Source organism: Archocentrus centrarchus, unplaced genomic scaffold, assembly GCF_007364275.1.
Source record: "Archocentrus centrarchus isolate MPI-CPG fArcCen1 unplaced genomic scaffold, fArcCen1 scaffold_40_ctg1, whole genome shotgun sequence".
Lineage (NCBI taxonomy): Eukaryota > Metazoa > Chordata > Actinopteri > Cichliformes > Cichlidae > Archocentrus > Archocentrus centrarchus.
The window spans coordinates 1,184,262-1,201,255 of record NW_022060266.1 but is presented as its reverse complement, the minus strand read 5'-3'; the positions used below and the strand labels follow the sequence as shown (position 1 = coordinate 1,201,255).

The window sequence follows — 16,994 nt, the reverse complement described above, 5'->3', positions numbered from 1 at the left end:
GTATAAAGCACTCTGTAAGAACCAGTCCATTTAAGTGCAAATAATTGAAGCTTTCAGCACTACAATAAACTTAATTTCACATTATTATCTATTTAATTTTTAAAAATCCTTTAAAGCTTTTAACTGAAGTAATTCAATTTACACCTCAGTCACCATAACAGCAGCTTCAGGGCGCTTTGTATTGTGGGTAAAGACCCTACAATAACACAGAGAAAGGCCAACAGTCAGAACGACCCCCCATGAACAGCACTCTGGCTCTCCTCCCCAGCTGCCATGCTGGGGAGGAGAGCCAGAGATTAATGATTAAATGCAGAGTGGAGTATAAACAGAGTGAAGAGGTGAATGAAGAAATAATACATAGAGTGAGTAATGATTTCAGCCAAAGTTATTGGAGTTTTTTACTGTGGGCTACAAGAGGGTTTATTACAACAAACTGTTGGTAAGGATGAAAGGCCAACACAACACGTCCTCAGTGCATCAGTGTTTAATATGAACAACAGTCATAATATTGGCAGTATTGTCAGTATTAACCTGTTCCTAATCATGTGGCATGTCACATGCTGAACACAGTTATTGGAATAACCACTGCCTCAAACATTCCAGTAATACTTCAGGAATATACAGTTGTGTTCAAAATAACAGCAGTGCACTCAAAAGCATGAATAAAGCTCAGAATCCTTATAATAGTTTTTATTTCCAGGCTTTGGGGATGCTTCACATTATATTCTAAATCAAAACATGAAGAAAAATGTTTAATTTTTCCAATTACTTTACAGGAAATGAAGAAAACTTAATGTTGGGCTGTTCAAAAAAATCGCAGTGTCTGCATTTTTCTTTGTAAACTCAAATATTCACTTTATGAACTGAAAAATCTTTAGGAATTAGCATCCCTGTCAATCACTAAACTAATATTTAGCACCGTAACCACTGTTTCTGAGAACTGCTTCACATCTGTGTTGCATGGAGTCGACCAACTTCTAACACCTGTGAACAGGTATTCCAGCCCAGCAGGATGTGACAACTTTCCACAGTTCCTCTGCATTTCTTGGTTTTGCATCAGAAACAGCATTTTTGACGTCACCCCACAAGTTTCCTATGGGATTAAGGTCCGGGGATTGGGCTGACCCCTCCAGAACTTTAATTTTGTTGGTCTGGAACCAGGATGCTGCTGCTCACTGCTGTGTTTGGGGTCGTTGTCTTGTTCAAACACCCATTTCAAGGGCGTTTCCTCTGCAGCATAAGGCAACATGACCTCTTAAAGGATTCTGATATATGCAAACTGATCCATTTTCCCTGGTATGTGATAAACAGGCCCGACACCACAGTAAGAGAAACATTTGAATATCATGATGCTTGCACCACCGTGCTTCACTGTGTACTGTGGCTTGAATTCAGTGTTTAGGGGTCATCTGACAAACTGTCTGGGGCCCTTGGACCCAAGGAGAACAATCTTAATTTCATCAGTCCACAAAATGTTTCTACATTTCTCTGCAGGTTAGTCGATGTGCTCTTTGGCAAATTGCCACCTCTTCAGCACATGCCTTTTTTTTCCACAGTGGGACTTTATGGGGGCTTCTTGCCAGCAGATTAGTCTCACACAGGTGATGTGTTGGCTTCATCCTTAAATAAGGGCCACCTGATTGACCCCTGTTTTTTTTCACAGAAGGAATGACCTCACTGACTGGACTCTACACTGCTATTTTTTCGAACACGCCCCTTTCAATTAATTATTCAATTACACAGACTCAGGAGCATGCATCTCATCAATGTGGGGTCTGTTGGTTTTCTATGATTCTGCTACACCAACTGGTAAATTATTTTCCAATGTAGTAATATGATTTCTACCAAAGATATTGATTGATCTGGTTAATCATGTTGGACTTCTATTATTTTGAACACAACTGTAAATGCAAACAATTCAGTGTGTTTACATTAATATATCAGGGATGTTATTCAGTACACATGAATATCAGAGTTATACAGTTGAAAGAATGAGCTGCAGAGGTGGAGACTAAGTCTGTCATTAATAAGTTTATTATCTCAAAGTGATGACCCCAACAAACTGCAGCCTCCATTAAACTGCAGGGATCAATTTTAGAATTACCAACAGTATAGTGTACTACATTGTTCACAGTATTAAGAACTTTATACGTGTTAGAGAAATCAGGTGTGCTGGTCCATGGGTAGCTTCACTGTGGAGAATCATGTGAAGTGCCTCTGCCAGGATCAGGAGGTAAAGGTGTATTTGTCAGTGCGGACCTGCAGAGTCTGCGTGTGCTTGGATAAGGTGCTGTCATTCAGTCCAAGCTGCTGCTGCTGAAAGCAGAGTCAAGCTGCACATCCTCAGACAGCTGGCACGAGTCATACAGGCAAAGACAGTGGACCCGAGTGCACACTGACAACACACACTCTCACCATATGGACTGCACACCAATTAGGAACACCGCTGAAACCACCTGTCTAATATTGTTCAGGTCCATATGAGCTACCAAACACATCTGATCCCCGGGCTGTGGGCACAGAGCCTCTGAGGTGTCCTGTGGTACCAAGACAATGGCCGTGGATGTTTTTGGGTCCTGTGAGTTGCCTTCGTGGATCAGGCTTCATTCAGTGCATGCTGTAGATACTTGATCGGATTGGAATCTGGAGGCCAGATCAGTGATGCACGTTTTTCTTTTTGTTGTTTGTCAAGCGTTTTCCTCAATAGTTATTCAGGGTGGTGGTGCAGGCCTCCTCTGCTGGGGAATCCTGTTGGGACTGGTGATGTAAGTCGGCCTGCAACAGTGATTATGTGGGTGGTGCATGTCAAATAAACATCTGCATAAATGCCAGGTTTCCCAGCAGAGCATTACATTGATATAAAATGATTGTAATGGTTTTAATGTAATGTTAATATACCCGCAGTCATGGAGCAGTTTGTTTTATCCCCTTTTAATGAAGAAACCACACACACAAGCTCTACGCAGCATTTTCCTCATTTCCTACAAATCCAAGGTCACATCTCCTTCCACTACAGCGTGAAACTGAACATGTGTACACCTCATATACCGTTCAGTAGGTTAAAGCAACTGTGTAATGGTATCTGTGGTTTATCTGATTATTCTGTGCGGTTTTTAAAAAATCCTTGTGAGGGTTACAGAAGCTGTAAGTTCTTTGCATATTGATATTTCACATGCAGTTCTGTTGTTCTGAAACAACCACGTGTCTGTTGGCAAACAGCAGCAGCAGGGTGTGAAGTGTAACCTGTTTGAAACCACAAACATGTCAGTCAGCGTCTGTGACGTCCCAGGTGAACGACAAAGGAAAGTCCTTCATCTCTCTGTGGAAGAGGTCATCAAACCTCTCGCTCTGGGCTACTGTGAAGTGATTCTTCCAGTCACCGATGGTACCTGATGAGAACAAAGACCATGAGTCAGCATACTAACTGCATCACACCAGGGCTTATGTAAGGAGCAGTACTGCATCTGTCAGTAGTAGTTTAAATAACTGACTCCTAGTGGGTGGAGTCACTTACCTCCACCTTCCTATTTTAGAACATGAGGAGAAGAGACTGGATGGATGGAGCACTACAGTTAGTGCACTGAAGTCATCGCTCCATGTGATGACCTCACAGAGCCACTAACAGCTTTCATTTTAGCTTCCTTACATTTCCTGCACAGCAGCCTGCAGCTGGCAGACGGGACTGCAGGACAGCTGGTGAACATGTGGAGCAGCTGGAGACACACCCCGAGCTCAACCTGTGACGGCGCCTAACATGTTCACATACGTGCCCCCCCTCACGCTGCTCATACTGTTATTGTGTAGTGTCCAAAATTTGAACAGATCTGATTCTGAGGCTGTGCTTTTTCTTAAAAATGTAATTCCAATAAAGTCCCTTTGAAATCCATCCATCTTCTTCCACTTATCCTGTTCAGGGTTGTGGGGAGTGGAGCCCATCCCAGCTGTCACAGGGCGAGAGGCGGGGTACACCTGTACAGGTCGCCAGCCTGTCACAGGGCCAACACAGAGACAGACAACCATTCACACCCACACCTGTGGGCAGAGTAGAATGAGGGAGGAGACCCACGCAGACACGGGGACAGCGTGCAGACCCCACACAGAGGCCCGGGTCGAGGGGGAATCGAACCCAGGACCTTCTACTTGCTGTGAGCCAGCAGTGTAGAGCTGCAACCACTGATTATTCAATAATCCAGTATTCTACTGATTATTCCATCCATTAATCAGGTAATCAGATAAATACTTTTGTCTCATTAATGAGTAACAGTAAATATTAAAGAGGTCTGCTCAGTGTTTTCAATAGTGTAACTGCAAACATCTGTCACACACTAAAGCCTTTCACTGTATTTACAGGTCATATTAACATCATATTTTTAAAGAAAACACGTCCTTCATAGATAATAACAGACGAATAATCACGAGTACAGTAATGTCAGATATAATAAGGTATTCAGCCCTGCTGACTGCAGCCATCACTGCCATATAAAGCTGCTGTGTAGAGAGCAGTGGGGGTTTGGAAAAAGGTGTCGGCGATGATCCGCTCGGAGTTAAAGGAGAACTTTAATGCTGCTAATGAGGGTGAAACGCTCCACTCACCTGGAGACACCTGAGCCGCAGAGTTTAAACGAAGCATCGAAGCAACAAATTTGTGTCGAGGACTTTTATAATGGAATTATTGGAGTTACTCAAGGAATCGTCGCAGCCCCACTTTAGTGCTAACCACGCGTAACCATTTGAAATGCACCTGTGCAGCTGAAGTAGGACTCTTACCTTTTCTCATAAATCTTCCCATTTGGTGGCTGAACAGGTGACTCGGCACGTGCTCGTAGCTGGCTTGAGGGATCTTCTTCATGTTTTTGAAGGTGCTGTGTTTCACCACACTGGCCAGCTGCTCATCACTCAGGTCCTTACCCAGGAACGACGAGATCCTCTCCACAGCTGACTTTAAGTCCTGAATGAAAACACAGTAACATGGCCTCAAACCATATGTTCAAACCATTTATACAGACTGAGAACACAGGCCTACGGTGCTGTGCAAAAGTCTTGAGCCAGCCCTCATTGCTTCAGTTTTGCTCCCAAGGAGCCAGATTTTCTTGTTTTCCAGGCCCTGAAAGTCTGTCAAATGTTTTCTTTGGCCAAGAATACATCATCCGTTCCCATTTCTTTAGTTCAATCTATGAAAAATGCAAAATATAACAGTTTGACAGCCATAAAATAGTATTTTGATCATAGTTCTATATACCAAGAAAACCTGGCATGTTTTGGGATGGTGTGCAGTGTTCCTAAAAAATGTGAGGAAACTGGAGAAGGAGAAAACAAAGTGTCAGGCCTAACAAATGATGTCCAGCAGCTGAACAGTATCAGAAAGTCCTGTCCTTAAATAGGAAATCCAGGAAAACTCCCACACGGGAGCTGAGAGATGCACCTACAGGTGCTGTTATTACAGAGACCCACAAAGATGACTGAAATGACTCAAAACTGACCAAAGTAATAATAAATAAGATTTACTGAAAATCAGACATCTGAACTGTGGTTCAACAGAATCATTTAAAAACGAATTAAAGTGGCCCCGACAAAAATGATGGAAGCATCAACCTAATATTTTGTTGCACCTTTTGAAGCAATCACTGCAAAGTGATTTCTATAACTCAATGAGACTTCTGCACCTGTCGACAGGTATTTTGGCTCCTCCCTGTGAGCAAACTGTTTGAAGGGTGCCCTCTCCAGCCTGCATGCTTCAGCTGCTTCCACAGCGGCTCAATAGGATTCAGATCAGGGCTCACAGAGGCCTCTTCAGAGCGCTCCAGGGTTTTGTGCTGAGCTGTTTCTGGTGTTTTTAGCTGAGTGTGTTTGGGTTATGATCCTGTTGGAGGACTGAGGCGGCTTTCCGGGCAGCACATTTTGCTCCAGAATGCCTCGATGGTCTTCACATTTCATCGTACCTGCACAGATTCAAGACGCCCGTTACAACAAAGCAGCAGCAGAACATCAGCGAGCCTCCTCCATGTTTCACAGTAAGTACAGTCTTCTCTTCTTTGTATGCTTCATTGGTGCATCTGTGAACACAGAGCTCACAGCTCCAGCTTTGTCTCATCTGTCCAAAGGACGTTCTCCCAGAAGCTTTGTGGCTTTGGAGGAATTATGAACGCAGAAATATATCTCAGACTTTGGTCCTTCTGGAAAGCATCCAATTGAGAATGGCTTCATTTTTCAGCAGGACAACAATTGTAAACACAATGTAGCGAAAGCAGAGCTGGATAGAAAAGCACACAATGGAGTAATATCAGTCACCGGAGAGCTCAACATTACTGAAGTGGGATCCAAGCACACTGTCCAGAGGAAAACTTTGGAATGTCGATCAAGAAATCTGGAGAACTGGTCCTGAAGATTACTTAAAGAAATGACAAGAAAGCTGCCTGAGACGGTTCAAGGCTGTGTACCAAAAATTGAATTTCAAGCTTGTTAGAACTGTATGAAAACTGTTTTTGTCACATACACTGTTTGTCACTGCGCATTTCAATAAATCTGTGCACACATTTCCCTAGAAAAATATAAAGAAATGAGGGGCAGCTCAAGACTTTTGCACAGAACAGTACAGTTGATGCACACTGCAATGATTTGGGCTCCTACTTGGATCATTTCTTCAAACGTCATGAACAGCATGTTCATGTCATCCTTGTGTGAGTACCAGCTCTTAATGTGCTTGAACCAGCTGCACCCAAACACTGCAACAAACAATACACAACGTCACCACCACACCGCCAAGTATGACACACAACATTCTCTCTTTATTTCAGGAGTCTAAGAAGACAACAGCTCTTACCATCTCCTCTAATGAATTTCTCAAAGAAGTCATCAAAATCCTTCGGTGTTTCCAACATGTTTGCAAGCTTATGGAAGTAGAAGTAAGACACGAGGACATCTTTGGGATTTCTCGCCACATAGATCACCTGGAAGAGGTCAAGCCTGGGTATCACTGATTTAGGTCTCCGTACCTTTTACAGGCTGAAACACATTACAAACACATTGCTGCCTACAGTTTTAGGAGCAGGTACAAACACCCTTGTTTTTGAAAGAAAAGACATTTGTTTCATATTTAGAATAACCCATCCAGCAAACATCCTTGGCCTTCATGCAGCACAAAGACCCTAAAGTCACTAACAGAGATGCATGAAGGAACAAAGTCAAAGTAAGCCCACTTCCACTGCAAACAACCTCCCTGCAAAGATTTTAATGTCTTTGTGGATGGACAAAAGTTCTTCCATAATTTAGGTCTCCACAAGTTTTTTTTAAGGATTTCAGTAATACTAATTACACCTCACAACCAACTAATCAACAGGAGAGCCATAACAGAGTTTCTTCAGCAGAACGTTAACTTCAACACACCAGAGAGCTTCTAGAAACACGCCTGCAAAACCAAGGACTCATTTCACTTTCATCCCTCCCAAACACAGAAATCTGACAGATACTGCACACTAGAAGATGCCTCTAATTTATTAGGCCACAAAAAGATACAAAATGAGACAAGTTAACTAAATAACTAACACTGCTTCAAGTAGGTTTGGGAGTTGATCTTGAGTCCATCTTCTCCAAAAAGGTCCAATGCACTCATCTTCAAGAACAGCAGCCCATACCAGTATCCCACCTCCACCTTGCTGGTGGAACTCTGTGCCCATTACTGATCCAGGCACAGGTCCATCCATCTGCTCCATCATGAGCCACTCTCATCTCATCAGCCCATAAAACCTTTGAAAAATCTGTCTTCAGATATTTCTTGGTTTCGGCTTGCCTCTTGTTCAGTGGTGGTCAGGCTTCTGCCTTCCTTACCTTGGCCATGTCTCTGAGCAGTGAACACCTTGTACTTGTGGGGAGGTCAGGTAGGTGCAGTGCTGGAATATGACAGCACTGGAGGATAATGGGTTCCTGGCAGGTTCACGTTTGATTCTTCTTAAATCTTTGGTACTTCATTTCTCTTTTTTTCTCAACACATTTTTGTGACCCTGTTGACTATTTGCAATGAAATGTTTGCTGGTTCTGCGATCACGCTACAATCACTTTGTAATTCCAGGAGTTACAATTACTGCTTTTTAGTCCTAAACAGTTGCAGCTAAAGACGTCTCAGTGAAATACACCTGCTTAGACAGCTGACCTTTCCCTTCTTTTGGCTCAGAGCGCGAGGCATGAATTGGTACTGCAGATGGGTAACCCTCATCCTGGGTGATGGAGCTGTAATGAACGCCTCTCTGCTGCCAGTCACCTCAATCCAGGGCACGAGCTCAGCATTAGAAGAGCTGCTGAGCTTACTGATGGCTGTCACATCTCCCTTCACCTCAATGAGCAACAGGATCTGCTGCATCCAGATGGTTCCTGTCAAACAGAGCAGACAGGCCACATTTCTTGAAAGTTGTAAAACAGCTAACTGATCATCTGCAGAGGAACGGTTTATCTGAAGAGTTTCAGTCAGGTTTCAGAATTCATCACAGTACAGAAACAGCATTAGTGAAGGTTACAAATGATCTTCTTAGAGCCTCTGACAGTGGACTCATCTCTGTTCTTGTCCTGTTGGACCTCAGTGCAGCTTTGATACTGTTGACCATAACATTTTATTACAGAGATTAGAGCATACTATAGGTATTAAAGGTACTGCACTGCAGTGGTTTGAATCATATTTATCTCATAGACTCCAATTTGTTCATGTAAATGGGGAGTCTTCTTCACACACTAAGGTTAATTATGGAGTTCCACAGGGTTCTGTGCTAGGACCAATTTTATTTACATTATACATGCTTCCCTTAGGCAGTATTATTAGAAAGCATTGCATCAATTTTCATTGTTATGCAGATGATACTCAGCTTTACCTATCAATGAAGCCAGATGACACACATCAATTAGTTAAACTGCAGGAATGTCTTAAAGACATTAAGGCCTGGATGACCTCTAATTTCCTGCTTCTAAATTCAGATCAAACTGAAGTTAGATTCAGGAGACAGACACCCTCTCTATTTTTAAGATTAGGCTTAAAACTTTCCTTTATGATCAAGCTTATAGTTAGGGCTGGATCAGGTGACCCTGAACCCTCTTTTAGTTATACTGCTATAGGCCTAGGCTGCTGGGGGGTTCCCACGATGCACTGACTGTTTCTTTTCATTCACCTCTTTTCACTCTGTTTATACCCTACTCTGCATGAGTAATTATGAATCTCTGTCTCTCTTCCACAGTGTGTCTTCTGTCCTGTCTCTCTCCCCTCAGCAGATGACTGCCCCTCCCTGAGCCTGGTTCTGCTGGAGGTTTCTTCCTTCCCACTGTCACCAAGTGCTACTCATAGGGGTCATTCTGGTTATTGGGTTTTTTCTGTATTATTGTAGGGACCTTACAATATAAAGCACCTTGAGGTGACTGTTTGTTGTGATTTGGTGCTATAGAAATGAAATTGACTGGAATTGAATTTCCATCTCTTGGAACTGGTACATAGAGAGGCTGCAAACAGGCCAACACTGTGTGAGTACACCACTCCTCTTCTTTGTCTTGTCTGCACGGGCCTTTGTTCTGATTTCTCTTGCAGTGTTTCCACAGCAAACATTTCTCTAGCTGATCACATCATACCCTGCTCTCTGCTGAAGCCAATTCTCACCACACAAAAGAACAGAAAACTCATCTGTACATAGTAATCGGTCTTGTTCCTCCTTCTCTGCTGAGAACTCCAAAGGTCATGCTGAGCTTACTGCAGGAACCTTATCTGACAGGAGAGTCTGGACTCTGTGTACAGCAGGATTGGCAGCTTTACTTCCTCTTACCGGATTTTGGGTATGTGACGACAAACACATCAGAGTCTCTGATCTCCAGGTCGTATATCTGGTCCACATCATCTGGATCATGTGTCCCTTTAATCAGCTTTATGCCTCTGTGTGGCACCAGTTCATGATTAGGAGCCTCGACATGAGTTAAATCCATGTTAGCCAACACCAGAGAGAAGATCAGATGTGCTGCTGCTCTAGAAAGCAAGTAAATGGTAGCATTAATTTTGTCTGAGTTAAACTCCAACTATTATTATTATTATTATTATGTCGCAAGAAAAGCTATGACAAACGGACCTTTGGTCAGAAAGGAAGGTGTAGTAGGTTATCCAGTTAGTCTCTTATAAAGAAGCTGTGCCCGTATCTAAACGCGTAGTTCTGCCTCCAGACCGTGTTATTAACCAAGTACCTGCTCTCTCCTCTCTCCACGTCCTTCAGCGCTGAAGACGCTCCGTCCACTGCGACTGTAATCAGATCTCCAGCGCTCGCTTCCAGGAAATGCCTCGTCCGAAGCCAGTTTATCGCTATAAATACGAGTAGGAGGTTCCACCGCTGTGGTTAGCTGGCAGCTGGAGGTCCCTCAGCAAACTGAAGGATGTGAGCGCAGAGGAGGAAGGTCAGCCAGGCACAGCGAGCTGCGCTGCTAACGTGCTGCCCGAGGTCAAAGGGCAGATAGCAAGTAACGTTTGGATTCTGATATTTTATTCTGTAAAAAATGTATTCACGTCGGCAGTAATGACACCCGGTTACGCCAATCGGAGGTCACTAAAATTAATATTGACTCGGTGTGTAACTTTGCAAAAACAATGTCGGACTCTGTAGTTTTCTCTGGGCCCCTCCCCAATCAGACCAGGAGCGACATGTTTAGCCGCATGTTCTCCTTGAATCGCTGGCTGTCTCAGTGGTGTCCAAAAAATGACGTGGGCTTCATAGATAATTGGCAAAGTTTCTGGGGAAAACCTGGTCTTGTTAGGAGAGACGGCATCCATCCCACTTTGGATGGAGCAGCTCTCATTTCTAGAAATCTGGCCAAATTTATTAACCCTTCTAAAACCTGACTACCCAGGGTTGAGACCAGGAAGCAGAGTTGCAGTCTTACACGCCTCTCTGCAGCTTCTCTCCTCCTGCCATCCCCCCAAAACCCCATCCCCATAGAGTCGGTGCCTGCTCCCAGACCACCAAAAACCAAAGCTAAAATCAGCAAAAAGCTATTTAAGCATAAAAACTCAAAAACAATAAATAATACAGCTTCATTAACTGCACCAAACAATAAAACAATTAAATGTGGATTGTTAAACATTAGGTCTCTCTCTTCCAAGTCCCTATTAGTAAATGATTTAATAATTGATCAACGTATTGATTTATTCTGCCTTACAGAAACCTGGTTACAGCAGGATGTTAGTTTAAGAATAGGAATAACTTTATTGATCCCAGAGGGAAATCACATGTGTCACACAGCTCATCTGTATGAGAACTGAAAGGCTGCTGGCTGTGGGTGTGTCTCAGCAGCAGAGAGAGGAGTGCTCCAGCACTGATGGGTTTTTTTTTCCATACAGATGTTAGAAAGTGGCTGATCAGAGTTGTTCAGCTTCTAACATCTGGTCCATCTCCACCACCTCTCCCAGTGTGTCCAGTCTGGCTCCAGTTACAGAGCCAGTGTGTCCAGTCTTCTTGTTGCAGACTGATGGAGGTTTTAGTTTTCTTAATAAAGAGTGATGGGCTGCCCTGTTTGGAATAGTTTGTCTGTATTCAGGGACCAGTTCACGTTGTTATCGAGGTCTAAACCAACATTTTGTTACCACCTCTATGCCCACCCCACAAACTCCCACGGTCCCACAGTCTTCAGAAATCTATTATTATTATTATATCTTAGAGGTGTTCAATATGAGGGGGTTTTGTGACTCCAGTTACTGAAGGCATTAACAGATTTGTGTCCATTCCTGATCCGCGCCACAGTGGCAGCATCATCTGTATTAGTATTTCTGGGTGTGGCAGGACTCAGAGTTGTATTTGCAGTCTGCTGCTAAATGTGAAAAGGAATGGAGCCGGGACAGAAACACAGAAACCGGACCAACTGTGGCCTTTCTGTAGTCTGTGATCCAGGACACAAAGGAAGACTCTGCACCGTCTCTGTGAGCTGCTCTTTGTGTAGAGTTGGTATTGAAAAAAAATCACAGAACATAACTCTCACATAAGCTCCAGATTGCTCCAGATGAAGCATGTAGAGCATCCTTTACTCTGATGTGTTTGAATGCACACTGCAGGGGATCGAATCAGTGTAGAATCAGCTGTTCTTTCCTGATGTGCCATGTAAGGACCACTGCTCTGTAGTCATTTAGTTCAGCTGGACACTTTGTCTTTGGCTCTGGTACTGGAAGACTGAGGAGCAGCAGCTCCTTCACCCATAAGTGGCTCTAAAGCAGCACACCGTCTCTGTAGGTATGACTATCTCTGCAGAAGTTGATGTATTCAGTGCAGTAATCCTCCTGTCCGTCAGTGTCCATGTCTCATCTGTTCCCAGCAGCCCCTCAGAGCCTCAGTGCCATCAGGTGTCTGTTTCCTGACTGTGGGTAGTTGTGGGCAGTCTCTGTACACAGGGTTTGTGGCCAGGTTGTGGTCTGATTGCCAGGCGGTGGTAAGACAGCAGCTCTGTGAGCTTCTGTGACGTGGGTGTCCAGCAGATGAAGGCGTTTATGACTGAGGTCTCCTGAAGTTATGAAGAGTGCCTCTGGATGTTTAGTCTGTGTCCTAGCAACAGTTTCACCTCACATGGAACTTGAGCTGTAGCCTTGGGTGGGACGGACACAAGTATTGTTATATGACTGAATTCTCTCAGTACATATTAGAACAATTCCACATCAGGCCATCACATCTTCTCCTTAACGGTGAGATGTGCAGCATTACATCATCTCTGGCTCACAAACAAAGCCATCTGTGTGTGAGTGTATGAGGGTGAAACCAGGTAGCTCCACATGTTTGTATTCAACCTGTGAGACTGCACAGGCAGAAAGCTTCTATCTCCACTTCCAAGCCTCCACCTTTGCACCAGCAGGGCAGCCACAGAAACACCTCTCGATCTCAGCTGGGACAGGTGGGAGCTTCCACATTTGCTCCATTTCAATGAACAAGGCTCTTCTGAGTAAACCCCTGTCCCCACAGAAGGATCCATCAGCACTTCATCAAATCAAATCTACAAAATTACAACAAAGCTAAAATAAGGAGAGCAGAGCTACCACCCTGTGCTGCTACCAGTTTAATGTTCTAGAGTCACCACCCCAGAGTCATCATATTTTCAGTGTTTGGTACAGTTTTTGTCTTTTGTGAAAAACCTGAAAAAATGACTTAGGTCATTATTTTAAGATGGTGATGATACTATTACTGCCTTTCCTGCTTCCCAAAGAACACATGGTGATATTCCTGAATAAAGGATCACTCCTTTTTTGATTGGTGGGGTGACTCTTTTCAGTGTCAGAGACACCGGTGCATGATCACTGATAGGCTGAATCTGAGGGTCTGTGATAGCCATCATCATGAAGCTGCTAAGTAGTCTGAGTGAGAGTGATGTACTGGTGAAATCCCTCAGAGTGGGGTGATGTGAACACCAAGCATCAAAGACCAAAATCCTTCATGTACTGTTTAAGAATGTCTGCAGAGTTCCTTTGGCTCACTGCTGAGCCTGTCACTATCAGGATTAAACACCTCCTGTCATAAGTGTATAAGTGTGGAGTCAGAGTGATCAGAGAGTGAAGAAGGTATGAAAGGAGGAGGGGTCATCAACATTTGGGCTGTATATACAAACCGGATGCCAAAAAAGTTGGGACATGAAACAAATTGTGAATAAAAACTGACTGCAATGATGTGGAGGTGCCAACATCTAATATTTTATTCAGAATAGAACTCAAATCACAGATCAAAAGTTTAAACTGAGAGAATGTATCATTTTAAGGGGAAAATATGTTGTTTCAAAATTACATGGCGTCAACAAATCCCAAAAAAGTTGGGACAAGGCCATTTTTACCACTGTGTGGCATCCCCCCTCCTTCTTACAACACTCAACAGACGTCTGGGGACAGAGGAGACCAGTTACTCAAGTTTAGAGATAGGAATGCTCTCCCATTCATGTCTAATACAGGCCTCTAACTGTTCAATCGTCTTGGGCCTTCTTTGTCGCACCTTCCTCTTTATGATGCGCCAAATGTTGTCTATAGGTGAAAGATCTGGACTGCAGGCTGGCCATTTCAGTACCCGGATCCTTCTCCTACGTAGCCATGATGTTGTCATTGCTGCAGAATGTGGTCTGGCATTATCTTGTTGAAAAATGCAGGATCTTCCCTGAAAGAGATGAGGTCTAGATGGGAGCATATGTTGTTCTAGAAGCTGAACATAGTTCTCTGCATTAATGGTGCCTTTCCAGACATGCAAGCTGCCCATGCCACAAGCACTCATGCAACCCCATACCATCAGTGATGCAGGCTTCTGAACGGAGCGTTGATAACAACTTGGGTTATCCTTGTCCTCTCTGGTCCGGATGACATGGCGTCCCAGTGTTCCATAAAGAACTTCAAATCGTGACTCCTCTGACCACAGAACAGTCTTCCATTTTGCCGCACTCCATTTTAAAAGACCCCTGGCCCAGTGCAAACGTCTGAGCTTGTGGAGCTTGCTTAGAAATGGCTTCCTCTTTGCACTGTACAGTTTCAGCTGGCAGCGGCGAATGGCACGGTGGATAGTGTTCACTGACAATGCTTTCTGGAAGTATTCCTGAGCCCATTCTTTTATTTCCTTGACAGTGGCATTCCTGTTTGAGGTGCAGTGACGTTTAAGGGCCTCGAGCATCCAGTAGTTTTACGGCCTTGACCCTTATGCACAGCGATTGTTCCAGATTCTCTGAATATTTTGATGATGTTATGCACGGTTGATGATGATAACTTGAAAGTCTTTGCTATTTTACGCTGCGTAACACCATTCTGGTATTGCTGCACTATCTTTCTGCGCAACAATGGTGGAATTGGTGATCCTCTTACCATCTTCAGAGAGACACTGACACTCTGAGAAGCTCTTTTTATACCCAATCATGTTGTCAGTTGACCTAATTAGTGTTCATTGGTCTTCCAGCTGTTCATTATATGCTCAATTTCCTTTTTCCAGCCACTTATTGCTACTTGTCCCAACTTTTTTTGGATTTGTTGACGCCATGTAATTTTGAAACAACATATTTTTCCCTTAAAATTATACATTCTCTCAGTTTAAACTTTTGATCTGTGATTTGTGTTCTATTCTGAATAAAATATTAGATGTTTGCACCTCCACATCATTGCATTCAGTTTTTATTCACAATTTGTTTAGAGTCCCAACTATTTTGGAATCCGGTTTGTACTAGCAATCCATAGATCTATATTCTGGATGGATATGTATTATAAATCTACCTTCTGGATCTATGTTTAAACTAAGCGATGGAACACTGTGTTTTCACTAAAGGTGTGTGTGCTGTATGCTGGTGTGTGTGTGTGTGGCTCAGGAGGCAGAGCAGGTTGTCTGCTGATCAGAAGGTTGCACACCAAAGTAGCCCGTGCATGATATCGATTCCTGAGTTCAATAAATGTTTGCCAATGTTATCTAGATAGAAAAAGCACTTAGCTGCAGAAACAAGTGCTTGTATGCTGTATAAAGTGCTGTGAGTGCTCGAGGAGAAGAACCAGTCCATTTACAGTGTAGTAAACTGCAGCATTAAAGGTGAAGTAAACAAACTGCTGAGCGAAAAGACATGAAAAAGGTGATAAAAGTGAAATTAAACTAGTTATTGAGAACAACAGGAAAACAATAATTATTCAATGTGTAGATATGTCCATTAGATCAGTGGAAAAGGAGGAGAGCAGGAAAGAGAGATGAATCAGAAAAAACATGGATACAGACCACCTGGTCGATCAGTACAGTCGTGAGGGATGTTTTAGTCGTGGCAAAGCGGTCTGCTGTCGTAAGGTTCATCGACGGATGGCATGAACTTTATAGCTGGACAGTTTTTTTTATGGACTCCAAAATGTCCACCATGTCACTGACAGGTGGAGAGGCAGGCTTCTCTTGATGGACCAAGTTCCTTTACTGCTGGAGGGAGATGGCACCTTGTCTGGTTTCCCAGTGACAACTCGCTCAAAACATTCATCAACATAAATCTGTGAAGTGTCCAGATCATCTTCAGCACCCTCCAGAGTGCTAACATAATTGGAAAAATATCCAGAAATATTCTTTATTACCTTTAATGGTGTAAAAGTCTGGATTCAGTAGTGTGTGCCATGTTCAATACTGCCAAGTTGACATCTGGCATCACTACAGCACAGCACCACACACACACTTTATGACACCCCAGATTCATGCTAATTGTCAGAATCCCAAGCCGAGGAGGAGGAGTACCTGCAATCTTTAATTCCAGCTTATTAATTAATCAAAGACAAAGTTTTCATTCTTTTGAAAGCCTGACTCTTAGTCTTGTCCATCCTAATTGGGAAACTCAAAAACCTGTTTTATTTGTTATTATCTATCGTCCACCTGGTCCTTACTCAGAGTTTCTGTCTGATTTCTCAGACTTTTTATCTGATTTAGTGCTCAGTTCAGATAAAATAATTATAGTGGGTGATTTTAACATCCATGTAGATGCTGAGAATGACAGCCTCAACACTGCATTTAATCTATTGTTAGATTCAATTGGCTTCTCTCAAAATGTAAAGGAATACAATATAAAGAAACTGAAGACTTAACAGTATTCCCTGAAAGCCCCCTCCTGTCTGATCATTTCTTAGTAACATTTACATTTACTTTCATGGATTACACAGCAGTGGGGAATAAGTCTTAAAGTGTTGTTGCTCTTTAAAAAAAAAACAAAAAAAACCCTCTGTTAAGCTAGGACACCTCATTGATTGGGTCAAAGTACAGGAGGAAGAGTCACCAACTAAACAAAATTTAAAGCTATATAACCCACAACAGGCCTGTTTGCTTGAGCACAAGCCGTTCCAGTTCTGATGAGGTTTCAGGTTTTGTTAAATAGAAAAAAGTTATGTATATGATTTGATGAAGCTCCTTCATGGTTCAAAATAAACAACACACATATGTTTAACAGAAAGTACACAATAGTATTTATATAAAACCAGGGAAGTAATCTTGGGAAAGAATTTGATTAAAGATAATGTCACTCATACGATCATGGAACAA

General features: G+C 43.0%; 1 protein-coding gene across 5 annotated transcripts; it reads right to left on the bottom strand.

Annotated features, from left to right (window-relative positions):
* Window positions 1–923: 923 nt before the first annotated feature.
* On the bottom strand, window positions 924–15,763 carry LOC115776894 (amine sulfotransferase-like). 5 transcript variants are annotated; one of them, XM_030724705.1, is made up of 7 exons: window positions 15,705–15,763; window positions 9,792–9,988; window positions 8,147–8,364; window positions 6,821–6,947; window positions 6,628–6,722; window positions 4,768–4,948; window positions 924–3,389 (listed from the first exon to the last, which is right to left on the bottom strand). In XM_030724705.1, the coding sequence occupies exons 2-7, from the start codon at window positions 9,946–9,948 to the stop codon at window positions 3,265–3,267; spliced, it is 903 nt and encodes a 300-aa protein (XP_030580565.1). In that variant the 5' UTR covers window positions 9,949–9,988; window positions 15,705–15,763; the 3' UTR covers window positions 924–3,264. The 5 variants fall into 5 exon arrangements, with proteins under 5 accessions (XP_030580565.1, XP_030580561.1, XP_030580562.1 ...); XM_030724701.1 differs by lacking the exon at window positions 15,705–15,763 and adding an exon at window positions 10,089–10,444; XM_030724702.1 differs by lacking the exon at window positions 15,705–15,763 and adding an exon at window positions 10,089–10,444 and having other exon boundaries at window positions 9,792–9,983.
* Between the last annotated feature and the right edge of the window lie 1,231 nt (window positions 15,764–16,994).

Bases quoted from the DNA above. Each gene is read 5' to 3' on its own strand.
- LOC115776894 (XM_030724705.1), bottom strand. From the start codon at position 9,948: ATGGATTTAACTCATGTCGAGGCTCCTAATCATGAACTGGTGCCACAC. The intron at 6,948-8,146 runs GTCAGCTGTCTA...GACCTCTTCCAG, and splicing joins TGAGCCAAAAGAAGGGAAAG to GTGATCTATGTGGCGAGAAA. The intron at 4,949-6,627 runs GTAGGAGCCCAA...GTTTTCATTCAG, and splicing joins CGTTTGAAGAAATGATCCAA to GACTTAAAGTCAGCTGTGGA.